Source organism: Naegleria lovaniensis (assembly GCF_003324165.1).
Source record: "Naegleria lovaniensis strain ATCC 30569 chromosome Unknown tig019, whole genome shotgun sequence".
In the NCBI taxonomy this organism is placed as follows: domain Eukaryota; phylum Heterolobosea; class Eutetramitea; order Acrasida; family Naegleriidae; genus Naegleria; species Naegleria lovaniensis.
The window spans coordinates 170,939-197,162 of record NW_025407840.1 but is presented as its reverse complement, the minus strand read 5'-3'; the positions used below and the strand labels follow the sequence as shown (position 1 = coordinate 197,162).

At 37.0% G+C, this 26,224-nt stretch overlaps 10 protein-coding genes across 10 annotated transcripts; 5 read left to right on the top strand and 5 right to left on the bottom strand.

Annotated features, from left to right (window-relative positions):
• Positions 1–118: 118 nt before the first annotated feature.
• On the bottom strand, positions 119–1,611 carry C9374_003322 (uncharacterized protein; the record flags this gene model as incomplete). The annotated part of the gene is made up of 2 exons (XM_044692838.1): positions 119–492; positions 546–1,611. 2 exons carry the CDS (start codon positions 1,609–1,611, stop codon positions 119–121), a joined length of 1,440 nt encoding a protein of 479 aa, XP_044549500.1.
• Positions 1,612–1,783: 172 nt separating this feature from the next.
• Positions 1,784–3,280, top strand: C9374_003321 (uncharacterized protein; the record flags this gene model as incomplete). Its single annotated transcript, XM_044692837.1, has 1 exon — positions 1,784–3,280. The coding sequence occupies one exon, from the start codon at positions 1,784–1,786 to the stop codon at positions 3,278–3,280; it is 1,497 nt and encodes a 498-aa protein (XP_044549499.1).
• A 25-nt stretch (positions 3,281–3,305) lies between these two features.
• On the bottom strand, positions 3,306–5,639 carry C9374_003320 (uncharacterized protein; the record flags this gene model as incomplete). Its single annotated transcript, XM_044692836.1, has 1 exon — positions 3,306–5,639. One exon carries the CDS (start codon positions 5,637–5,639, stop codon positions 3,306–3,308), a length of 2,334 nt encoding a protein of 777 aa, XP_044549498.1.
• A 160-nt stretch (positions 5,640–5,799) lies between these two features.
• On the top strand, positions 5,800–8,477 carry C9374_003319 (uncharacterized protein; the record flags this gene model as incomplete). Its single annotated transcript, XM_044692834.1, has 5 exons — positions 5,800–6,289; positions 6,341–6,826; positions 6,875–7,593; positions 7,673–7,677; positions 7,739–8,477. 5 exons carry the CDS (start codon positions 5,800–5,802, stop codon positions 8,475–8,477), a joined length of 2,439 nt encoding a protein of 812 aa, XP_044549497.1.
• A 620-nt stretch (positions 8,478–9,097) lies between these two features.
• C9374_003318 (uncharacterized protein) lies at positions 9,098–10,795 on the top strand (the record flags this gene model as incomplete). The annotated part of the gene is made up of 3 exons (XM_044692833.1): positions 9,098–9,581; positions 9,643–9,798; positions 9,960–10,795. 3 exons carry the CDS (start codon positions 9,098–9,100, stop codon positions 10,793–10,795), a joined length of 1,476 nt encoding a protein of 491 aa, XP_044549496.1.
• Positions 10,796–10,912: 117 nt separating this feature from the next.
• Positions 10,913–13,789, bottom strand: C9374_003317 (uncharacterized protein; the record flags this gene model as incomplete). The annotated part of the gene is made up of 6 exons (XM_044692832.1): positions 10,913–11,994; positions 12,045–12,120; positions 12,171–12,353; positions 12,401–12,522; positions 12,569–13,467; positions 13,524–13,789. 6 exons carry the CDS (start codon positions 13,787–13,789, stop codon positions 10,913–10,915), a joined length of 2,628 nt encoding a protein of 875 aa, XP_044549495.1.
• A 97-nt stretch (positions 13,790–13,886) lies between these two features.
• C9374_003316 (uncharacterized protein) lies at positions 13,887–15,311 on the bottom strand (the record flags this gene model as incomplete). Its single annotated transcript, XM_044692831.1, has 1 exon — positions 13,887–15,311. One exon carries the CDS (start codon positions 15,309–15,311, stop codon positions 13,887–13,889), a length of 1,425 nt encoding a protein of 474 aa, XP_044549494.1.
• Positions 15,312–15,466: 155 nt separating this feature from the next.
• Positions 15,467–20,142, top strand: C9374_003315 (uncharacterized protein; the record flags this gene model as incomplete). Its single annotated transcript, XM_044692830.1, has 5 exons — positions 15,467–15,945; positions 15,998–16,097; positions 16,149–17,792; positions 17,836–18,092; positions 18,165–20,142. The coding sequence occupies 5 exons, from the start codon at positions 15,467–15,469 to the stop codon at positions 20,140–20,142; spliced, it is 4,458 nt and encodes a 1,485-aa protein (XP_044549493.1).
• Positions 20,143–20,273: 131 nt separating this feature from the next.
• Positions 20,274–21,917, bottom strand: C9374_003314 (uncharacterized protein; the record flags this gene model as incomplete). The annotated part of the gene is made up of 1 exon (XM_044692829.1): positions 20,274–21,917. One exon carries the CDS (start codon positions 21,915–21,917, stop codon positions 20,274–20,276), a length of 1,644 nt encoding a protein of 547 aa, XP_044549492.1.
• A 738-nt stretch (positions 21,918–22,655) lies between these two features.
• C9374_003313 (uncharacterized protein) lies at positions 22,656–26,173 on the top strand (the record flags this gene model as incomplete). Its single annotated transcript, XM_044692828.1, has 2 exons — positions 22,656–22,966; positions 23,206–26,173. 2 exons carry the CDS (start codon positions 22,656–22,658, stop codon positions 26,171–26,173), a joined length of 3,279 nt encoding a protein of 1,092 aa, XP_044549491.1.
• Between the last annotated feature and the right edge of the window lie 51 nt (positions 26,174–26,224).

The window sequence follows — 26,224 nt, the reverse complement described above, 5'->3', positions numbered from 1 at the left end:
TAACAGCTCAAAATCCAGATGGAAGATCAAAAAAATGTTTCAGTTCCAAAGTCATGATGAAAATAATTGAATTCTGTCTGACCTTTTTATTGATATTTCTGTTTCTCGAAATAATAATTTATTGATATTTCTGTTTCTTTGTGAAGGGTTCTGTAACGGTAGTAGTGGATTGATAGGAAGTGATTGGGAGAACGTCATCATCTTCGGGAATTGAGGTAATCTGCTCGATGGAGAGTTCCTTACTGTTGAGATCTTCTCCATCGTTGAAGTGTATGGCTTTATGCAAGTCATCATATCCCTTGCAACCAACGAGTCTTTTGTATAGATTCGTTTTGGCATGTGTCTCAAACATTCTCTTAATAATATATTTTGATAATCCTGCTGGATATTGATATTTGATAAATTCATCCAATAATATTTTGGCCACCTCTAATTTATCTAAAAGTACTTTTTCTTTTCTGAAAATACTTAAATTCCACATTGCTCCTCGGGCTTGATGAAAATTATTAAAAACCTCGACTAGTATTGCTTATAAAGTAACTTACCAATCATGACACTTGAACATCCTGTGACAGATTTCACTCGTTCAATATCTTCAGGTTTGAAAACATCTCCATTTGCAATCAGAGGAACTTTGGCAATTTTTGAGATTGGTTCAATAAGATGAGAATGAGCCTTTTCTCGAGGTCTTTGTGGTATGTACCTGGCGTGGACACAAATTGCTGTTACTCCAGTGTTTTGAAGTTTTTCAAATAATTCTAAAGTTTGCTCTGGAGAGTCCAATAATCTGATTTTACATGTCACGGGTTTACCATATTTTTCTTGAATTCCTTTCACAAGAGTTCTCAAAATTTCTAAAGCATTCTCTTGGTTTTCTGGTCGCAATAATGCACTTCCCATTCCACCTTTAACAGAAAATTTTTTTGGGCATCCCATATTTACATCGATTGCATCATAACCATCAATCATTAACTCAGCAACCTTGAGAGCAATTTCTGGAGAAGATGTACCCAATTGCAATACTGTTGGTACTTTTTGTGACGCTGTTGGTGAGTCACTATCTTTATCCACAACCTCTACTTGATAGACAATGGACTTGTCCTTTTCCGAAATATAATCAATGGTCTTTAACTTTTCATTATACACAGGTTTGCATTTAAGTAACTTTTTATCCACCAATTCTTCTGAATAAACGATATCTGCTCCATACTGTGCTGCTAGTCTACGAAATGGAAGACCGTTCACTCTCACCATAGGAGCTAAAATTACCTTATTTCTGTAATCAATTTGAATGACAGGTCTTTTCGGAATGGATGATACATCTGTATCCGTAGATGCACCTGTTGTTATTCCATTTGTATCCGAAGCAATCATTGTACTATATTCTCTTTTTTGAAAATTCGTAAAATAATAATTCAACTCTTGAAAAGTTCCGATTCGTGTTTTAAAATTTCGTTGTTGAATACTACCCCTTGCAGTAATGGAAGAATTGATACTAGTAGCTGTTCTATTATTAACACACAATACGAAGGAGGATGGATAATAACAATTGTCTGACGGTTGCTTCCAAAGGCTTGTGGGTATTTTTTTAATGGAGAAGAGTTTCTTCATTTTTTAATTTGCATGCCGAAGAAGAAGTGAAAGTACCCACGTTCCATCATCCTGTTCATGCGGAAAGACGAACATTATTCCTCTGAGAGGATAATGCACAACGAGTGTTTCAACTGTAGGCTCTGGTAAGCTAACCAAAGTTTCATGCTTTTAAAAATTGAACTCAAAAAAAATGGTGAAAATAGACTCTAACAAATTCCGATATTTGAGTAATGATGATTTTCGTGTGCTAACGGCCATTGAAATGGGTATGAAGAACCATGAGTTGGTTCCGACGCCATTGATTGAGAGAATTGCTGGACTTAGACACGGAGGCACTCAAAAAGTTCTATCCCTTTTATTGAAATATAAATTGGTTCATCACGATGCAAAGAATTATGACGGTTATCATTTGACGTATCCCGGATATGATTTTTTGAGTTTGAAGACGTTTATGAAGAGAGGACATGTGATTGGATTTGGTAGACAAATTGGTGTGGGTAAAGAATCGGATATTTACTTGTTATTATCGCCTGTGAAGGAAGGAGAAGAGGAAGAGACAAAAGATGAAGAGGAAGGAGAAGAGAATATTGTTATTGAAAAACCTACAGAAGAGATTGAACAATTTGATGATGAGGATGATGAAGATGAATTTGATGAAAAAGAAGACGAATTTGATGGCTACGATTTGGAACATAAAGCCAAACAGATTGTTATCAAATTTCACAGATTGGGACGATCTTCGTTTAGAGCAGTGAAAAACACCAGAGATTATTTAGGAAAGAGAAGCAAAACTACAAACTGGCTATATATGAGTAGATTGAGCGCATTGAAAGAATTTGCATTCATGAAAGCTATTTATGACACCAAGTGCATACCAGTACCTAAACCAATTGACTGCAATAGACATTGTGTACTTATGGAACATATTAAGGGCTATCCTTTATACCAAATTAGAGAGATGAAACACCCATTATATGTGTATGAACAATGTGTAGATTTACTTGTGAAATTAGCTCAGTACGGCTTGGTTCATGGTGATTTTAACGAATTCAACTTGCTGGTGAAACCTAAGAGCGAGAAAGTTGTAGTCATTGATTTTCCTCAAATGGTTTCCACTTCGCACCCTAATGCAGAGTTTTATTTTAACAGAGATTTAGATTGCATTTCCAACTTCTTTGCAAAACGATTTTCTATTATTATTAAGCCAGAGGATGAGGAATATTCCAGGTTTCATCCAAAGTTATCTGACATAACGAAAGAATACTCATTGGACGTGCACGTTGAAGCAAGCGGTTTTACAAAGGAGAAAGCAAAGGAATTTGACGAAATTTTGAAAGAAAAGGAGCAAGAAGAAACTACGGACATACCAAGTGACAAAGACGATTCAACAGTTGAAGAACCACAACAAGGGCAGTCTTCTGAAGAACAGCATGAGGAGGCTGTCGATGCTGACCAGTCACTGAGCGACGAAGAATCCCCTTCCGTTGTCACAGGTACAAGCACCACCACAGGTAGAAGAAAAAAGAAAAAGGCAATCACAGAGGACGATATTAAGGAAAAAGTCAAAAGAGATTTCCAGAAGAAGCAATACTCTCGTGCCAAGGACATACAAACGGCAAAAAGAAACGCACAAAAAGGAAGAGATACACAAAAGCTCAGACGAAAAGTTAAGGATTTCGATTATTAAACTTTTGAAAATGATTATTTAATGATTACTTTTTCTTCTTCAAACTTGATTCAAAAATATTGTCTAGCAGGTCTGTAACGTCCTTCTTTCGCTTCTTCTCTTCCTGCTTTGGTTTTTGAGTACTGACTTTGTCCTTTGAAAAATCCAAGAAATCTAAATTAACGTCACTGCTTGTAACTTGCTCAGATTTCTTTGGCTTTTCTGACTTGTCTTGTTTGGATTTTTGTTTTCTGTCGACTTTCAATGTCTGGTCAGATTCTTGATTTGTTGGTGAGTGTGATTCCTCTGAAACCTTTGCTTTTGGCTCCTCTGAAGCTTTTGACTTCTTATTCTTCTTCTTTTTACTTGAACCTGATGGTGTACTCGACGAAATGAGAACTTCTTGCATCATCTTGCTTGTTTTCTTCTTTTGAATTCGTTGCTCTTCCTTTCTTTGAATCCATTCATTTGGATTGCTCTTAAACTGAGACAAGTTGGTCTTATTCCAAAGTATTGAACCTGGCTTGGTGGATCGTATCTTTTGTTCTGCATCTTTCAGAATTGTAGCAATTTCCTTATGTAGTTTGCTGTCCTTACAATCTGTCATGGCCTTTTCGACAATAAAAGCTCCATACACATTAGTGGCCAACTCGACAAGTTTTGGCTTAATTTTTTGAATGAATTCATCATATGATTGAACTAATGAATCAATCACCATACTTCCCTCCTTCGAAATACATAAATCGAAAAACTTGCTTTCTTCCATATTTTTAAATACATCCACGAGAGGAGCAAGCAATTTCTTTGATTGGAATGTAAAAATGGTAGAGAGTAGATTACAACCGTGTCTATTCATGACTTTGTCATCCCCTGATGAAAACAACAACCTCATCACTGATTGTTCTATGGTTTGGTGTTCCTCCCCTTCAAAACCTTTCATCATTTGTTGAAGTATTTCTTGCTCTTTAGTGTTAAATTTAAGACATCCTTTTGCGAGTGCGGTAATGACGTTTAGAGTATTACCAAAGCATTTCTTAATGGTCTCTTTGACAGAATTGAAAATGGATATAAATTGATCTCTATTTGCCTTTTCAATAGCATTAACCAAAGAATAGCATTTTGATTGGTCTGTGGCAAAACTTTCAGCATTAGGGAGTATGACATGCTGCAAAATATATGAAAATGTCTTTTCATCTCCATGGTTGATGATAACTTCAACAATGTGACAATGTTGGGGAGTAGAAAGGAGCTTGGAGATAGTCTCAGTAGACACGCTTAATTCAGAGTTGCTGTCTTGCCCAATGGCATACCTCATGATATTTGTGAATAATTTGGAATCTGTAGAGGAAACATTTTCCATTAGGCTAGTCAAAAATCCTAGTGCAATGTTATCGGAAAGAACATCAGCAATTGGACATGACGAAATCATTTTCTCGACCATAATGTCCAGTAATGTTTTTCCTTCCTCTTTTGCGTTGATATTTCCGAGGCATAAGCTTAACTGTCTAACAACAAAACTTGCATTCTTGTGGAAAATCATGTCAAACAAATTTGGGTCAATCTTTGAGTAATAGATTTGATTCAAAATTGTAGAAATAGTATTATCTTCGATCGTATTAGTATTGTCCTCTACATCATCAAGCATGGCATTGCTTGCTTCTTCTTTGACCACATCTGGAACATATTTCAATGCTTCTTGAATCACAAAAGAACTAAATTTGCCGTTGCAGATTATATCAAACCCACTAGAGCATGCTTTCAAAAAACTTCGAATATCCTCACTTGACGAAAGTGGTATCATGGTTTGTAATGTTTTGGCAATGACTGGATTATTCACAGTCAAAATAAAGGCAACAAGTCCTTTTTTCACAATCTCATCTCGATCCTCATCGCTTGCAGTGTCAAACAAGTTTCGCAATTCACAAGTATAATTGACCACGCTGGTAATAAATTGAATTCTATCTTCATTGGTTGGAAATTCATCCTTGTTTATCAATCCTTCAACCCTTCGGAAATAAGACATGATACTCCTTGCTGTTTTGATTTGATTCTTTCCTTCTTCATCTAAAATTTCAGTTAAAGTATATTGAGAAATCTCTTGTCCGAATGCCGAGATATCATCAACCTCTCCCTCTTGCTCGTCATAATTTCTCTGATAAGAATTCTTGCTATATTGTCCTCGCTCTCGGAACGATGAGCTTTTGTTTTCCCTGTTATTATACTCTCCTTTTCGGTTGTTATATTTGTCTTTGTTTTTATATGAATTAGAAGAATTTCTATTGTTGTTATTTCTGTTGTTATTCCACGAAGCAATTCCTCCCTGACGATTGCTATCTTCGTGATGATGAGATGAATTTTTGGGTTTTCTTGAAATGAACATTTTTTCAATTTTTTTTATGAACACGAAATTGATTTTATCACTCACAAGAGGTGGAGCTGCTACCAAATAGCGTCTCAAACAATTAATATAGAGAGGAACCGTTGCTTTTGTCGGAAAGATACTTTGTTATTTCGCAAACACAATTATATTAACGAAAAAAATGCAAGTAAAGCTCAAAGCCTATCCCTCGCAATTTTTAAAACGAAAGAAGGAGCTCGTAGGCCTGAATAGAGTTTCCGATATTTATTGTGTGATTATTTCTCCATTGATGGCACGTCTGTTGGATATTTGGAATGTTGTGGAGTCATATCCTAATGTGTGTTGTGTTAGCAAGGAAATATTTCCCAGACAATATTTTGTAGAAATTAATGATGAAAAATCGGAATCGGTGGACTTAAATAGTCGACGAATTATTCTGACACTTTATATAGACCCATCACTAGGAGTTTTGAAAGCAAATTTCAAAGCACAAGATGTGGAGCCAGAAATTTATATGAATGAAATAGCAATGAAAAGCCTCGGGCTTGAACAAGACCAAGAAGTTGTGATTAAAATAGGAATTTCTGAACAAATACCAGAGCTGCAACGAGTGCTTTTGAAACCTTTCTCGGAAAATAGTTTCTCCAAAATTTTGCCAGTCAATAAGAATTGTATGTTTTAATATTGAAGCTAAAAATCTTGTTGACAATTTTTCATGATAGATGTCAAAGAGTTTATATCTACGAAGAAATTTATTAATAGAAATTCTAAAATCTCTATACCGTTGGATGTCTTTGATAATGACACTGAATACATGGAATTCAATATTCAAACCAAATATTTAAATGAAAGCGAAATAGAATGGGGTAGAATATCTGAAAAGACGAAAATTATTTTCAATTCAGATGAAATAGATTTAAATCATTTACAATGTAGCTCATTTTGGAAAAGTGAGCAATATTACACTTTGCGCTCATTGATCAATCATGCAATGAAAAATGTGTCTCACTCCATTCGCAGTTTTTTAATTTATGGAGCTGGAGGAAATGGCAAGTCAAGTCAAGTTTTTCATATTGCCAAAGATTTGAATGTAAATGTGAAAAAACTGTCACCCTCTTCACTCTATCAAAATATTTACCAAGACGAAGAAGGAGTATTCAATCTTTATCACCAATTGAAAGAGGCAGAAAGTTTGCATCCTTGTATATGTAAGTACATTCTTCTATTACCTGTTTTCTTCTTATCATTGTTTATAGTTCTTATTGATGAGATTGATATTTTATTCCCTGACGATGAAGAGTCCAAAGATTTACTACTTCTCAACCAGTTACTCTCAATTTTTCATTATCTAGAATCATCACCATTTCCACTCTGCCTTGTTGGTATTACCAGTCAAATAGAACGTCTTGACCCATTTGTAAAGCAAAAATTCGAGGAACATATTATGGTAGACGTTCCAAGCAACGAGGAACGCTTTCATATTTTCAAGACCTTGTTATTGAACAATGATAATGTTAAGGTGGAATTAGAAATGAATGAATCTGAGATTGGACAGTTCAAGACTGTTGACAATCTCCTCAAGGACATTTCTTTTAACCACTTTCATGGTTTGGTGCAAGCAGATATCGCTCTTCTTTGCTCTAATTGCATTCAAAACGCGAGAATGCGACAATTACTGCATTCTCATTATCACAACAATTTGAATTCTCCATTACCAACTGTGAGCATTTCTTCCACAGACCTCATTGACGAGATTAAAAAGATAGAGCCATATTCTATAAGACAATCTTCACAATCATTAACAATACCGCAAATACCTAGAGTGAGATGGGAGGATATTGGAGGCCTGCATGAAGTCAAAGCCAAACTGAATGAAATGATTGTTTGGCCTTTAAAACATTACGAATCATATGTGAGAATGGGAATTAAGCCACCCACTGGATTGTTGCTTTATGGACCACCAGGAACCGGAAAGGTAAGTATTCAAGACTACGATCTGGATCAGGACGATTATCTTCGTGAACACTTGACCACCTTATTTTGTAACCACCAAGACATTGTAAGTATTCATATAGATCAAGTTAAGTGAAATATATTTGTCATCTTTTAAACCATTCAAGAATTGCAAAAGCAGTAGCATCTGCATCAAGTTCCAATTTTATTTCTATCAACATTCCTGATCTCATTAAGGCTGAAGTTGGAGAGTCTGAGAAAACTCTTGCTGAGATATTTAGAAGAGCTCGCTTGGCAAGCCCTTGTGTCATTTTCTTTGATGAAATTCAAGCAATATTTGGCGATCGAATGGACTCTTCCAGTGGTGAACAACGTTTAATTTCACAATTGTTACTCGAACTGGACTCTCTGGAGAATACAGAATTTTTAACACGTCAACGAAGTACTGACTCTCAATCCAACAATCATGGCTGTGTCATTGTTATTGCAGCTACCAACGTACCACACAAAATTGATCCTACACTCCTCAGACCAGGAAGAATTGAGCACGTGCTTTATGTTGGACCTCCAGACAACGATGCAAGAAAATCCATATTTGAAATGTGCATTAAGGGAATGACAGTCGAAGAGAAGATCCATCATTATGTCGATTCGTTGGTCGAAAGGACCAACATCTATTTTTCGGGTGCGGATTTAGCAAACATTTGCCAACGTGCTGGACTTAACGCCCTTTCCCGGTCTATTCTTTCCCAAGGCACTAGTACAAGCCCATCTGTTGATAGAGATGTTGTCTCGGTGGAAGATTTTGAGAGAGCTCTATCCATGATTTCACCCTCACTTACAAAACCTCAATTACAATATTATACGAATTGGGAACTTCATCGACACTGTAGTGATATTGAATAAGGACAAGATAGAAGATGCAGAATCCCTGTTACTTGTGAATCTACTACTGATTGTACATCTAGAACAGGAGTATACATAACAAAACTATCCACTTTTTGCACTCGAGGACAGCCTCTCTAAATGTCGTTACTTGCAATAATACCCTCAATAACTATCTCTCGAACACTCACCATCATGTCACGAGCGATCCCTTCAAAGGAGTCATCGATTCTTGGTTTCTCTATCCAGTCTCTTTTCACAAATGACACTTGTCGATGCCCTTAATGACAACCTTTGTTTTTTAAATAGCGAACTGAAGTTGTTTTGTAGAATTATTAGAAAAAAAAGCAAGCTCTCGCAACTTTAACAAAAACTCATAGCAGACCATCTGTCAACCATTGTCACTCGATACGAACAATATTGCAAGCCTTTAGTCACTAACAACACAATTGCCACTGCTGCACTCTAACAGTATTGACATACAACCATCCCTCTCTGAGAGATAAATCCTCAACCTCATTCTTTCACAAATTCAATAGTTTTTGGCAATTGATCGCAAAGAACAGACCTCTGTTTCCATTCTCGTCGAATCACACTTCTCTCTCTCTTTGTCGTATTCACACATGATCGCTGCACAAAAAATGAGCGTCGCGCAAGCTCTGCCCTCAAGTAGCGCTGCTCTAACGGCTACTACCACTTCCTCGACCTCAACCATGCAACCTCCTATCATTCAGAGCAACAACAGCCATCATCATGGTAGTGTGGGAAGTAATCAACAACCACCTTCATCATCAGTCATGCCCGTATCTCCTCGTAGTGCTAGTACACCTCCCACTGGCATACCCCAACAATATCATCATCATGAGGGCATGATGCCTAGAAAGTCCTATTGTTGCGAAGACTTTGAACTGGGAGAACAAATTGGAGAGGGAGCCTATAGTAGAGTTGTTCTAGCTACATTTAAACCAACCGGAAAGCAATATGCGTTGAAAATTATCAAGAAGCAACTGATTTTGAAGGAAAACAAGACCAAAACTGTAAAGATGGAGAAACAAGTATTGAACATGATGGATCATGATAACGTGATTAAATTGTTTTGTACATTCCAAGATGCCAATAATTTATGTAAGTACTAGTACTCGGCTTGGTTGTCATCATTAACAAATGATGTCATCCTTGTGGCTAGACTTTGCTCTCGAATATGCCCCAGGAGGAGAATTATACTCGTACATTAAAAACTATGGTCCTTTCTCGCTGGAAGCCACTCAATTCTATACTGCTGAAATTGTAAATGCTATGGAATATATGCACACACTCGGAATTATTCACAGAGATCTTAAGGGTAAGTCGTTCATGAATGGATTTATTGATTCTCACTCACACGTACAACGATAGTATGTTATTATTGTTGAAGAGTACTAGAATTTAATATGAATCATGATTAACTGTTGTTATAGCCCGAAAATATTATTCTCAGTAAGGATATGCATGTAAAAATAACAGATTTTGGAACAGCCAAAATCACAGCTGAAGAAGAAGTCACTGTAGGAGAATCTCCTCTTAAAGCAAAGAAGGGTACATTTTGTGGAACTGTACAGTATGTCTCGCCAGAGATTCTCAAAGATGAAGATTGTACTGAGGCTGCAGATTTGTGGGCTCTCGGTTGCATTGTGTATCAAATGCTTACAGCCACTCATCCATTTAAGGCTGAGTCTGAATACTTAATTTTCCAAAAGATATTGAAGAGAGAATTTGAATTTACTGACGATTTTCCATATGTGGCACGCGATTTTGTTGACAAGTTGCTCCAATTAGACGCGCCCAAACGATTAGGTGTTGGCCCATACGGATACAAGGAGCTAAAGGCTCATCCCTTCTTTGATGGCATTGACTTTAATAATTTGAAGAATCAAACTCCACCATCCATTGTACCATTTGCTGACTTGAATGCTATTGAACTTGAAGACAAGCAAGACGATTTTGATGAGCCTAACCCCTACATTGTAGAAAAACTGAACGAAAAGTGGTCTCTATTTTTACTTAAAAACGAATCCATAGTCTACACAAGAAAAGTTGTAAAACGAAGAAGATTGACCGCCAAAAAGAGACAGCTCATTCTAACTGATTGGCCAAGACTCATGTACATAGATTATGAAAACATGGTGGTGAAAGGATTTGTACCACTATCAAAAACCCTTAAGATTATTAAGAAGTCGGACAACAATATGATTTTACGTACACCAGGACGGGATTACATTATTGAAGACGTAAAGGGCTGTGTAGATAGGTGGTCATACTGGATTGAAAAGATGATTTCTGAAAAACTTGGTACTAACTGAAACTAAGAACTAACTGTTTTTTTAAACGAATAAACATACATCATAAAATAATGAGCAGCTGCTTCAACACTACTCATTCGTCATTGTACAGGAGCATGAAAACTTGACACCTTTATTCTAATCATCCAAATAATCTAACAGATTCATTTCGGAAACACCAGATTCTCCTTTCTTTTTTTCTGCCCCCGCAGGAATGACTGAAACTGGGCTGCTATTCGTTGTTGTTGGCTTGGAGGGCAAATCTCCATCGTCATCGTCGTCTGGAATTGAGGGGTCCGTGAAACTGGCCGACAAAGCTTTGGGTTGTTCTGCTTGTGACGAAAAGATTCTTCGAAGGGATTTTTTCTTTTTAACTCTCTTTTCTGAGGTTGTTTTCTTTTCTTTAACCTCTGATTTGGTTGAAGATTTGTCTTCTTCTACTTTGGGATTATAAACGCCAAATAACGACTTTTTGTCATGTTTTCTTTGGGCAAGCTTACTCTTTGTTTTGAAGAATTGTGAAATGGTTGAGAGGTAAAGCTCCGTTCGATCCTTTGTAAAACCAGCTTTCTTTACAAGAGTTTCAAAAACGATTTCTCCTAGATCTGAATATGTACTTGTAGCTTCTGACATGCACTGAAGCAGATCTTCATCGTCGATGGTATCGAACACATCTTCTATCAATCTAAGAGGCTTCACAATGGTAGAGACCCAGCCGTTATCGTCTTCTGGAGGTAAAAACGCAATGCTTGCAGCGATTTCATTCTTCACTATCTCACGTTCTTCTTTGGTGAACGTAAACTTCTTTGTCATCAAGGAGTCAATATATCTAGTTACCAGATGATTAAATACTTTGGTAACAATTGTTACAACCTTTTCCCATTCCATAAAATCAATTGGTAATTGAATATCGTTCTGTAAAAGTTCTAAAGCTTCCGTTACACATGTGTGTTCTCCTTTATCTGAATACCAATCTTTCGTGAAAATTTTCTCTAGACACGGATCAATTTTCGATATAAATCTCTGACAAAGAGTATTTACAAGTTCAGAAGAAAGGCTAGAAAAACCACTCAATACTTCTTCCATGGTTATTTTTTCCATTTCCAAGTCCGGTAAAACCTCTGCAATTTGGTCCTGTAGATCTTGAGTAAACAAAATGCATTTACTGCAGTCGTTGGAGAGAGCAATTAATCTCTTGATTGTGATTTTATCCATATGTCCTTATGAAAAATAGATATATAATACAGCTTATTCAAAAATTTTAACTTACGATTAACACCATCCTTTAAGTTTGCAGTGTAATCAGTCAAAGTTTGTCTTATTGCAAAAGAAATTTGTTCCATCAGCTGGGAATATTTCAATAAGTGAGGGTTGAGCTCTAATTGGTCTTACTTACATCTTTTTGGCCACATTGAGAAATAGATTGCAATGCCTGGTCAAGGGTAGTGAAGAAATCAATCGGTCCATATGTATATAAAATGTCGTCTTGTATCAAGAACCCTTTTTCATCAGAATTATCTTTACAAATCGTGTTAAAGAGATTTTGAACAAGCTTCTCTCGCCACTCCATGATCGATTTCTATGAATACTCGCATCAGACAGGTACTGATATTCCTCAATACTTACAAAGAAGGTGATGTTAATAGTGGTTTTAAGGTCAGTTATCATTCCAGAATAGTCAATTTTCACAGCTTCGAGATAGTCAAGGTATGGGTCGTAAATTTCTGGATACTCTATGAGCCATTTAACTTATAAAAAGGTCATGATCTTCCTATCTAATGGATTTTAACTTACGTATTTGAGATCTTGTAATATTGTCTGTCTCGTCGGTGATGTAGTGACTTAAAATGTGTCGAACCTCGTTGTCGAAAAATTCTACACACTTTTCAAAAATGTTATATTTTGTTGGAAAGCAAACAACTAGATGTTTTTCGATGGTTTCCAACTCAGACTCAACAAGATTTTTCATCTTGTCCATGACATCTTCAATATTTTCATCGTTTCCAACTTCATACCTCAACGAGTTTTGAACATATCTTTCAATGGATTCCAAGCACATTTGTCGATAGTTTTTGTAAGAATATCTTAAGGTAACGGGTTCCATGTCGTGTGATGTAAGAGAATCAGCTTCTACCGTCCGTTTCCGCTTCTCATCTCTTTCCATAATTCTAATAACCTGAATTAATTTTTCTGGCTCTTCATGCGACAAGCCCACTGCATTCTCAAAGTGCTTCTCCATGACCTTATTAAACAAATGCATGACAGAGTCAATGATGGATAGGTATTTTGAAAACACTTGCATGCTTTGGGGATTATTTGATGTCTCATCGAGAGCTTTTAACCTAAAGTCTTCCAATCCGCATAATCTTTCATAAATGGTGATCAATACGTTGTGTGGTTCTTCATCATTAAAGTCAGTTTCTTCAAATCCAAATTGGCTTAAATCGACCTCTTCATCAAAGACATCGCCTTCTTCTTCTAGTTCTATTTCTTCATCTTGGTTCATTAGCTTTTCTAACTCAGTCCTCAATATTTGTTTCATTTGAAATACTTCTTTTCTGAGATGGAGAAGCCTAGCAATCCATTCCCTTGTTTTTCCGATCATACTCAGGATTGAAAACGCTTTCCGAATCGTGGAATAGCACTTGATGATTTCTTGTCCTTTTCTAGCCTTCTCTTTAAGACTCGAAAATCTGAATAATAATGTCGTGTCAAATAAGGCACACCAATACTCTTTCACAATACCTACTCTGATTTTACATCTTTGAGAATATTTTGGGATGAGTTGATCAACAATAAGGCACGTTGCGCTTCCTCAATCTGAGCCGAACACAGTGTGGTAATTTGATTATGCAGCAAGGTGTTGTTATTCTGTATATTTTGAATTTCCGAAGCCACATTCTCCAACGACTTGGACGATTGTAATTCCGTTTCGGCAAGAGCCACTGCAAACCGCTTCACTCTCGCTACAGTAGCGTCATAATCAAAGCCTGGTTGCTCTCCGATATGATTCATTTTTGTTTGATGATGAGCAGAGAATTGAATTTGGATTTGAATAGCAATAGACAGACTTGGATGAGGACAATAAATAGGTTGGTTATAAGTTGTATTCTTAGTTACTAGTGTGTGTGATATGACAGGGTAATGGAATGGTCTTTCCTTTGAAAGATTCCAAATTCTCGCCAGCATAGGTGACGAGAGGAGAAATTTCACAAAGTTGGGTTCTACAATCTCCAACAACATTGGCTCCAGCTCGTTCTAGATACTTGGAATGGAGGATGGATAAATCTCTGCGACAAGTCTCAGGAGAATCAGAATTGTTTTGATTTGGTGCATTCTTGAGAGGAGAAAATTCAGACTCTCGGTCAACTTGAAAAATAGTCACGGATTTTGCATACTCCACAATATCAAAGTTGAACAGTTCGAGCTTCACACCTGGTTGTTTCTTTTTCTCGCCAGTATTGATATCTATTGATTCAATATCTTTCTTTGCAATATGATACAACTTGTGTGTGTTAAGTATGTCAGCACATCTTTCTAAAAACTCTAGCGTGTAGAAAAAGTTGACAATGTTACCTGCATTGAAACAAAGCTGCCCTGTAGTTTCATCAACTCTTTCAGCCATTTCCTTAGTGATTTCACTATATTCGACAACGTGATATTTGCCATTCTTCAATGCAAATACTCCTACTTTTTCATGGGGATCTCTCTTGGGTACCACCTTTGTACCAAAGTCACACCCGTGTTTAATACAATGTCCAATAAATATTGGATCTCCAATCTTCACTAAAATATTATCTACACAGTACGAATGAATAAATTTGATTCCTCTTTGTTTCATGTGATCCAAAATTCCAAATTTAGCAAGAGCTTGGTAAACTCCACCATTTCCATTGGGTGCAGTAGCGATTTCATGCTTTGATTGCAATAAGAGTTTGCCGTCCATTGAAAAACATGGCACGTCTCCTTGTTGGAAGAATAGAATTTGCTCCTTTTTAAGACCAAAATATGAGTTGTCTCTAAAATATTGTTCAGTCTCTTCATGTGTGAAATTCGAAGTCATAATGTACCAAGGAATTGGATGAACAGTGCCAGCCAGTTGTTGTAACCTCAAAATCCTCTCTGCTTGGATATGGAACAATGTCTTTCCACTCTGTAACCCAACATCGTACATGCCTTTGGGTAATAAACTTCCGAGACGAGTGCCTTGGCCTCCCGAAAGCAATAACACGCCCAACTCTCCTCGTTGAATAGCATCCATACCTATTTGTTTTAATTCCTCCTCTTCCGTGCTACTTCTATTGAATGATATCACCTGATTCGGAGGAGGTGCAATCACATCAGAAGGTCTACTTGGAGAGCCAGACAACACAACCGATTCTTGAAACATTCCGTTCAACAACTCAGGGCTGGGCAACTCTGCCAATTGTTGATACAGTTGTGCCAATTGTTCTTCGGAGAGTTCCTTCTCAAACGCAAACACGTGTTCTTGTCCGTTTCTCACAAACAAATCTCGGGTGGTTTGATGCTGAGCCATTTTTTTGTTGGGAACGTTCCCAACATTTTCAAGCAAATTCCCAACCAGCGAATAATTGTTATGATTGAATCAAACTATATGATTAGACAACTGGACAGGCCAGTTAACACGACCACGTGGTGGAAAGTATAAACGATCAAGAGCATTACAAAAAAATGCCGAACAAGCACAAGAAGAAAACGCTGCCGTCTTCAATGACGGACACCACTTCTACTTCTAACATTCATACACAGCATCAGCCCGAAGATGTGGGAGCTAGCGCTTCATCAAGAAATATTCATGAGGAATTGAGAAACGAATTGTTTTCGGAAGCAATTGTTTATCCCGATTCCTTGAGTTTTTATTATGTAAATGATCCAAATGTAAAACAACAGCCTGTAATATCATATAAAGAAGCTCTACAAAAACCTAGTGAAACTAAAACAATTAAAAAGCCTCTTCTCGAAGAGTTTACTATTGATGATCCCATGAAAATTGATTGTACACGAAAAATTATGATCATCTTTTCTTTCAAAACAAAGGAACACAACATGATGATGAGTTCAGACTCGCTATCAGTAGAAGAGGATGATAACAACAAGGAAAATTCAAATCAACCCTTGATTGCGGAGGCTAGCATTACTTTAAAAATTATGTAAGTGTGAAACCTCAGTGACATTTATTTGACACTAAAAATCTGAGTGAAGCCTACCAATTGGATATCCAATTTTACCTCCTGAAGTCACCATAGAAAATGCAAGTGGTATGAGTAAAGAGAGTATAAAGAATCTCTATGACAACATAACAGTAAGTTTTTGAAGAATATTATACATGAATGGAGGTGACATAATTTTTAAGTCAAAATGTAACGAAGGAAAAGGCTTCCAATTGTTGCATGAAATAATTACAACTTGTACAGATGGTGTGAAAGAATATGTAGAGAGGCTCGAACAGGACTACTACAATGAAAAGAGGAGAGCAATAGAAGAAAAAGAAAAACGACAACAACTCAACAAACAGAAAGAGCAAGAAATTATTGACATGGGTGTAAAGAGAAAGCAAATGATTAAAGAACAAAAAACAAGAAAGCAAGAACACAAGCTGAAACTAATGATGGATGAATCTCCAACACCCATTAGCAAAGTCACAGAAGAAATTTTTGAATATCAAAAAAGCATGCATGGACAATCGACAAGCAGTCCTGTGTCGAAATTTAATTCTAACACACAAGAAGAAGAAGATGAAGAAGACAAAGATGCATACTTGCATTATTCAGAAGGAGAAGAAGACGATGAGAGTCACACTGAAGAGGAAGAAGACGAAGAGGATGAAGAAGAAGAACAACCAAAACATCGTAACTTTTTCAAACGAGCTGTCTTGGTAGACAGCGATGAGGAGGAAGAAGAAAGCGACGCTAGTGAGGAGGAAAGTGAAGAAGAAGAGCTGGTGTTAGACGAGGACGAGGAAGAAGATGACTCAAAAAAGAAGAAAAAACTACAGCAAAAGCCGTCTCACAAGTCATCTCCCATATCCATAAGAGAAGAGAAAGAATCCAGTGATTCTAGCCAATCTGGTGCCAGTCCTGGGGTGGTATCATCCAGCCCAGCTAAAAACTTTTTCAGCTACTATCTAGATGCAAAAAAGCAAAAAGAAGAAACAACCCTAGATGAATTAACAGAGGATCATCAAAAGCGCACTCAAATGCTTCTAGTTCACCTCATCAAAATATTTTGCAACCGGCTTTCCAAAGATCAAAAACATGCTTTTACAGAGTTGACAGAGCAGCTTATGAAAATTGGAGTTTTGTCGCCCTCAATGGAAAAGTATATTTCAAATTTTACAGAGTTCAAAGAACAGTTCAGAAATCTATTTAATGAGCAAATCAAAACAGCCTCAGAAAGTGCTGTCGAGCCATTTTCGTTCTTTTGGAGAGAGCCATCCGACCAGGTCGACTCTTCTTCATCAAGCTTGTCGCGGTACAAAACAGATTTTGAAGAGCTCGAGCGATTGGGCGAAGGAGGTTTTGGAATGGTTACCAAAGTCAAAAATCAGCTTGATCAAAGAATTTACGCAATCAAGAAAATTAAGTTCCAGTCCAGGGATGAAAAAGAAGAGAAAACTATTTTGAGAGAAGTCAACCTTTTATCACGACTAAATCATAGCTACATTGTAAGATATTTCAATGCATGGAGAGAGGAGAACAATGAAACTCTCGAAAATGAAATTCTTGAAAGCAATTCAGATGAAACTGAATATTACAATTTCGATTCAGTTTCAGAGATGACAGAACCTAAAACTAAAACGGAGTTCAAGTCAACAAACGCCTTCACCAAAAATGTGCCAACCCGTATTCTTTACATTCAGATGGAATATTGTCAAGAGACGCTCCGAGAAGTCATTGACAAGACATTGCTATCACGAGATGAAGCATGGCGATATCTTAGACAAACAGTGGAAGCTCTCAATTATCTCCATAAGAATGACATTATTCATCGTGATTTGGTAAGTTATAACGTCTCTAGAGCTTTGATATAACACATCTTAGAAACCAAGCAATCTCTTTATCAGTGTAGATCGAACTATTAAGGTTGGAGACTTTGGACTTTCAGTTGCAGTGAGAGGAAAGTCACACTATTATCGACACCACAGAGGACAATCTGAATTTTCCTTGTCTCAATCAAATTCATCTGAGTTGTCCACAGGAGTAGGAACTGCACTATATAGCGCTCCAGAGATTTTTACATCTCCTCATTACTCTTCCAAGGTTGACATTTATTCATTAGGAATTATTTTCTTTGAAATGTAAGTATATTTGAAAATCATTCTACCAAATACTGACCACATGGACCCATTTTGTGATCATGTTAAATTTAGGCTTCATCCCAGGTTTTCCACTGGAAGCGAACGTCTTGTTGTAATTTCAAAACTTCGTGAGACTGGTAAAGTTCCTCCTACTTTTCCAGCAGTTTATGAAAAGGAAAAAGAGATTATTGAGTGGATGCTTCATGAGGACCCAGAAAAGCGACCCACTGCTGAACAGTTATTGGGATCTGAATACATGCCAATATCTACTACAGAAGAAAAACTTTCCATTCTCTTTAACAGAAAAGAGAAGGATTTATCTATTAGCAATGAGTTTAATTTAGCTAAGGTTTACAACAGAGAGAAAGCCATTCTAACTCTTCAATCGATCTTTCACTTACATGCAGCTGTACAGTTTGATGTGGAAATTTACTTCCCAAACAGTGACCAACTGGACGGCATGGTTCAAGAAAAAGATTCCTATCCAGTCATGTTCAAGTCAGGAAAACTCATGAACATTGCAAAAGATGGAGCAGTTACACTCGCAAGGTATTTGGCCAGACTTCCTAACGACCGTGAAATCAAGTTTTTGAAACGATACTCCTTCCAGAATGTGGTCAAACAAAGTGATAAATCAGGTTTCACCATGAATCAGGTTTGCTCTGTTGACATTGTGGGATCTAGATTTGGTCTCATTACCGATGCAGAGATTATCAAGATGCTTACAAGAATTGCAAAGGTTTTTGTACCAAAACATGGCCGCTGGGTACTCAGAATTAACCATACAGGAGTTATTTATTCGATATTAGACTATTGTGGAGTGCCCAAGAGAGAATACGAAGAACTATGCAAGTTCGTTTCAAAACGAAAAAAGTGTAACTATGCTTGGAATCAACCTGTGCCAGAGGGCAAGCCCATTCTAAAAGATTTATTTAGGTTGAGAGGAGCCGTGGATGCCACCAGACAAAAGCTTGCAAACATTTTTACAAATATTGGAGCAAGAGAAGCGCTAAACGACATTTCAACTGTGCTCAACAACTTTTCGATATGGGGCATTGATAAGTCCAATGTTAAGATTGAATTCGACACGAGTTTAACAAATGACTATCAGAGATATAGCGGTTTGATTTTCCAATTTGGAATTCAAAAAGGTGACGATTACATTGCTATCATGAATGGTGGTAGATATGACAAAATGGTCACCCACTTCACACTCTTTGATAAGACGCCTCAGTATGTGGTAGGAGCGAATATCAAACTCGAGAAATTATTTAGACATACCCTTTTGGTAGATACCAAACAAAATACAGAGCCCAATGAAGAGGACGAGCCTCTCATTCCTCATTTCGACAGTGGTGTGCCTCAAGTACTAGTATACTCCGAAAATAAGGGAATTAAGGAAGAACGAATGAGAGTTGCAGACATGTTGTGGGAAGCAGGAATCAAAGCTGATTTAACCTATGATGACAATACTGACTATGAATATGTGAAAACCTATTGCAAACAACACAAGGTTAAATACATTGTCGTAACCAAATCCAATCTCATCTCCAAGAATCTAGTAAGAATTCGATTATCTGCCAATCAAGATTCAGAAACAGGTATCAAGAAAGCAAAAGTCTACGAAATTGACAAGAAAACTCTCGTCTCGTACATTACAAGTGAAGGAAAGCAGAAAAAACCAACCACTCCAAGTGCCTCTTCAAGCACCATTCCTCCACCAGGGTCTTCCCTCGACACCATACCAGAAAATCATGTTATATTTTTACAACCTAAAAACAAAGCCAAACATCAAAGTACAGCGACCATTGCCATTAAGAAATGCACACAACAAGCCAAGTCCCTGTTGGAAGAAAGTGTGATACTCATATCACTCACGCTCACGAGCCAGGACGTGAAGAAGATTGCTACGGGAACTCATCGTCCTCCTAGTGGTGGAAGTCTAGGATCAGAAGCAGATGTTCTTGCTAAATACATTAAGGATCATGACACGAATATTTTTATTTATACATCAAAAGATGACAAGGTGACAACCATCTTGAAGAAATAGATGGGGAATAAATTAAGGAAAGCATTGGCGTTTCCCTAGTGACTTTTCCATAGCGAAATATTGAAAGTATCACTACACAAGCAATGACATGGTTATTATTATTATTTTTAAGAAGATATTTTTTATGAGAGTTATTTCTCCGAAGACTTATTCTTTCTGAAACAACACGAACAGAAAGGCCAATACACAAACTCATACAAATCCATGGCTGCCTTATGATCATACAGGATATAAATCAACAAGGCATAATGACACAACATGAAAAAGTCCACAAATAAATTCTGCCACAGTGCATAATATTTGGAGAGAATGCCCGTATGCGACACTTTGGTCAGTGCAGCCAATAAAAAGAACAAGCAGGTCAATGCAAACACGACACAACTTGCAAACATGAATTTGGTAAAACGCAACGAAGTAATCGAAACTCCATCCTTTCTAATTTTGGATAAATCCCAATACAATTTCAAACCGAAAGAAAATAAAGCAACGGCCAACCCAATGAACACAATCATGGAGAAGATTAAAACAATTCCACTCGCCAATGTGAGTAATTGCTCGGCAATGATGTAAGCAATGGCCAATAGCAACATCAATCCCAACACAACGAATAGGATTACTCGTAGAGGCATCATCAACACATCTGTACCTCCTTTTCTCTTGTCCGATAAGGCTATATTACTCCATAGAACGGCAATCAGCAGAAAACCAGTGGTCATGAAATAAAAACATAGAGCAAGGAAAACATCGGTGATGGCAAACAATCCGAAAGGTTTTGCAGCATGGCAAATAATTCTCACCAATGTATAAGAGAATAAGGAAATGGAAATGACCACCATGACAATGAGTCTTAAATGACGAACAGAGAACCACTTGAATGGAGTGCCATAAATTTGTTCATCGGCATAGCCCATTGGATTTTCTGCACTTCCGGTCCATAATGTTCGAATGTACGTGTTGAATCTTAAAAACAAATATCGAATGGCTTTCAAATAGGAAATTTGTAAAAGTCCTGGCAAGAACAAGACAAAAATGGCAATAATGGCTTCAACTCCATATGCAAGGGTAAAAACAATCCAATCAATATATAACCGAGCGTCAACAACTCCAAAATCTTTGCAATCAATTCCCCATCGATTTTCATTTTCACAATAGCAATAATAAAGATTATCTAATGAAAATTTTTTCCCATCAAAATAAGGAAATGGTAAGCATGTACTTTGTTCACTGCCACACAATGCGGCTTGATCCATCGAACTGTCACGTGACATGGCAACTTCACAAGTTCGACGAATGTAAGGACATGTTGAAACATTCCAAACTCTGGCTTTCAAGGTATTATTTCCTAAATCACAATATTTGCAATACATTTCTACCAATCCAAGAATACTTCCTTGAGCTAATTGCTTATAAAAAGGCTCAGCAACTGTTGCATTTGTATCACAAAATATGTATTCACAAGCATTACTTCCATCCTCAGCAATATTATTTCCAGTTTGTCGAACATATTGACACACATCAATTTTGTTCGATGTGAAATACATCATGGAATCTCTAAAATTCGAATAATCAGTGAAATAATACAGACCAGAATCGATCATGACTGAACCAAAGGATGGATATGGAGTAGTATTGTTCACACTCGGATTCACAAACACCAATGGACTAAAATAAAGCGAATGATTATTGGCAGTTGCATTGAGAGATAAATTAAAATAATAAGGATAGGAAGAATTACTTGGTTGTTGGAGTTCTGCGGAATGGACATGATGAAGCATTTTGTGCGTCATGGTCATCATCATGGAGAACAGAACGACCATCACAAAATTCCACACATGATTCCACACCAGTGATGAAATTGATTTTGAGGAGAATATTGGATGATGATGGCTGTAACGGACAAGATTCGAGAATGGTAGTGTTTTTGATAGCGTTCGTGGCAGCCGCTTGTGTTGTGTCATGGAACACCGTGTCATGATAATCAAATAGTAGAAGAAGTGTCAAGGTGATGTGATAGGTTTTCACACTCTTTTTCAGTTTTTTTGAAATCGTTTTCACCGATGACAGTGATTGGAAGCGGACTTGGGATCGAGTCAACAACTCGGCGTGACAGAGACTCTTCGCTGGACTTGTTTTTTGAAAAATCGAGCTCTAACAACTGCTCTCAATGCGAATAATTCCTCAATGTACAAACGCAATTATGCAACATGTTGAGACCCAAACCAATGGAGAGCATTTGTGAAATTGAATGACAAATTCACGACTGAACAAATAATTCACACTTCTTGCTCTTCCCACAAACAGAAAAAGGATCAACAAAATTTTGAACCTCTTTCTCTGCGAAACAAAAAAACACACAAACGCTCCACACAGCCACTACTACTACTACATCAAACACACACACTCACGGCCGGAGACTCACTTTTGGTGGCAATTAAATTTCAATATCCAATCAATCAATAACAACAACAACAACAACAATCTAAACCTCATAGAGTAGCTCATTCATCATAACAATGATGCAACAACCTCCACCACCCACTCAAATTACCAATGCCGAAGAATTGGAAAGAGTCCTTTTGAATTTAATGGTTCCTGATAGTGCCATTATCAAACAAGCAGAATCTGTGATTAAAGTATTTCTCAAACAACGAGAATGTATGTTAGGATTTGTTTCACAAATTAAAGGATCGACGCATGTGGGTGTTCGACAATTGAGTGCTGTCTTGATGAGATTAAAGATGAAGAATCATTGGAAGAAGTTGGATGCACAAGTGAAGGAAGATATCAAGTTTAATATTTTGAATGCCTTGTTGAGTGAACCAACGTAGGTGTTTTTTCACACATTGTTAAATGATTTTTTAAATAATTATTATTTGAATATGATGGGTCGGATATATATGAACATACTTGTGATTCATTCGACTTTATCATCATCATTTATTATAATATTTTCTACTTGGAACCTCACGACATGTCAATACCCACACACACACACTTGTGTATATATATATTTAAATACCTACACATACTCAACAACTTGTATTGACACACACACAAAAACAGTCATCTTGTACGAACTTCTCTCATTCAACTCGTCGGTGCGATGGCTCTCCATGAAATTTCCAATTGGGCAGACCTTCCAAAATTCCTCTCTCAATGTGTTGCACACGAACAATCTGCTTTTAGAGAACTTGGTATTACACTTTTCACAGTTTTGATTGAAAATACTCCCGATGAAATGTTATCCAACTTTTCACAAATTTTGGCAGTTTTCCAAGCAGGATTGTTGGATAGTGACTCTGCTGTGAGAATTGCAGCATTGAAGGGAATTCGTCAATTGGTTCTTGAAGTTGAAGATGTCAATGAAGAAGATGGACCAAAACAATCCAATCCTCAATTGGATGCAATCATTCAAGTAGTTCCACAAATGTTAGAAGCTTTGAAACATTGTATTGCAGAATCAAGATATGAAGAAGCAGCAAATGCTTTTGAAATTTTCGACGAATTGGTTGAACACAAGTCCACAGCCTTTGACAAGATTGTTCCAAATTTATTGAGCTTTATGTGTGAAATTGCTGTGAACACACACTTGACTGAAGAATTGAGAGGAAAGGCAACGACATTTATGGAATGGACCATTACTTACAAACCCAAGTTAATGATCAAATTAGAAGTTGTTCCACACATTTTAAATGTTGCCTTTGCATTGATGAGTGAAAGAAGAGAAGAAGAACTTGAAGAAGGTTACGAAGCAGATGATGATGAATTCACTCCTTATGATTTGGGTTCTGCACTTTTAGATAATGCTGCTGTTGAACTTCCAAGCAAGTATGTCTTTAAGGACATTATTGAGAGAGCTCTTCCATTGTGTCAAAGTGCCAATGAATTTGATCGAAGAGCTGGTATTACTGCTTTGGGAATTATTTCAGAAGGTTGTCAAGAAGCTGTCAAAGCTAATTTGGAGCAAGTGGTTTCATTGATTGCTGCTGGATTCACCGATGAAAGCAAACTTGTGAGAGCTTGTGCAATTTTGGCAATTTCTAGTTTGGCTGAATTTTGTCAACCAGAAATTTTGAAATATCATGAAAAGGTCCTTCCTTTCATTATTCACAATCTCACTGACAAGAGCTTTGAGATTAAGGAAAAGAGTGCTTACAGTTTAGATATTTTCACACAACACATGGAAGGAGAACCCATCAAACCTTATTTGGAATCTATTTTAAACAAATTCTATTCCTTATTGACCTCTAATGATAGAAAATCTCAAGAAGTAGCCGTTGCTGGTATTAGTGCTGCTGCCTCTGCTGCTGGTAAATTATTTGAACCCTATTTTAATCAATTTGTCATGATGATGAAACAATTAATGGAAGCAGAAGGAAGTAGTGACCTCCTTGTGTTAAAATCCAGAGCTACTGAATGTGTGGGTATTATTGCATTTGCAGTTGGAAAACAAATCTTTGCTCCCTATGTCGATGGATTCATGAGACTTGCCATGTCCAATGTTGAAAAGAATAATTCATCAGAATTTAAAGAATACACATTCATGTTCTTTGAAAGTATGGCCATGACTTTGGGAGAAGATTTCAAAGTTTATTTACCAACAGCTGGTGAATATGTTGTCAATGCATTGTGTGCTGAAGATACATGTTTTGAAGTTGAAGGAAATGATGGAAATAATATTGAATCTTATGGAAATCAATTAGCTGCCGATGACGATGATCTTGCTGGTGATGCTGGTGGTGATGATGAAGAGGATGACGATGATGACATGGCCTTTGATGGTACCAATTACAAATTTAGTGTGAGAACTTCAGCCATTGATGAAAGAAGTGCTGCCATTTCATGTGCTTGTCAAATTGCAAAAGCTACAGGTCCACACTTTGCTAAATATTTACATCAAGTGATTGATGCAGTTATTGACTATGCTGGACATTTCCATTATTCACTTCGAAGACAATCCATGACTTCATTAAGAAATCTTGTTTTTGCTGCTGTTCCTACTTTGGAATATCAAACAGAAAATCAAGACCTCAGTGAGGATCAACGTGTGGTTGTGAATAAGGTTTTAGAAACTTTGGTCAATACATTGACGACTGAAGAGGACAAGGAAACTGTTGCAAGAGCTTGTGAAAGCATTATTGAACTCTCTCACAAGTGTGGACTTCTCGTGTTGGGTAGACACATTAATGAAATTATGGAAGGAGTTATTCAATTATTGAGACAAAACACTCCATGCAATGCTACTGAAATGGAAGACGAAGGAGATCACGATATTGTATTGATTGATGTTGTTGCTGACATTGTTGACACGATTGCTGGTCTGTTAGGTCCAGAATTTGCTCCATTCTTTGAGAAGGTCTTCCCAGATTTGATGAAATATCTTCAACCATCAAGACCTATTGGTGACAGAATTATGGCTTTGGGAACTATATGTGAAAGTTTGAATTCACTTCAAGAACACATGAAGCCATACGTTCAACACGTATTGCCAATTATTTTGCAATGTATTAAGGATCCACATTATAATGCTCAAAGAAATGCTATTTATGGTGTTGGTGTGATTGCATTCTTTAATAAGGATGAAGTTCAACCACACGTCATGCCTGTATTGGGAAGTTTACATCCAATCTTTGTAGAACCAAGCAAGTATCATCCAGCTGTTGTAGATAATGCATGTGGATCTATTGCTAGATTTATTGCTTGTGGTCTTCAAATGCCATTGGAACAAGTGCTTCCTGTTTTCTTGAATGCTCTTCCACTCAGAGAAGATTTTGAAGAATGTCCAATTTGTTATACCTCTCTGACCATGTTATTGGAGAATCCAAACAATACCACTGGTCCTCTCTTGCCACAAATTTTACAAAAACTCGTCGAGGGATTGACTCTGCCAGCCGAACAATTGAAGGACAAGGTGAAAATGACCATTCTGGAAAGTATTAGAAAATTCTCACAACAATTTGGTCAACAATTCCAACAACTTGTTGCTTCTCTGCCACCCAATCAACAACAAGCTCTCCAACAAATGCTTTAAGTGTTCTTGAAAATAAATTTTGAAAAATTGAATGTTTGAATATTTATTTGG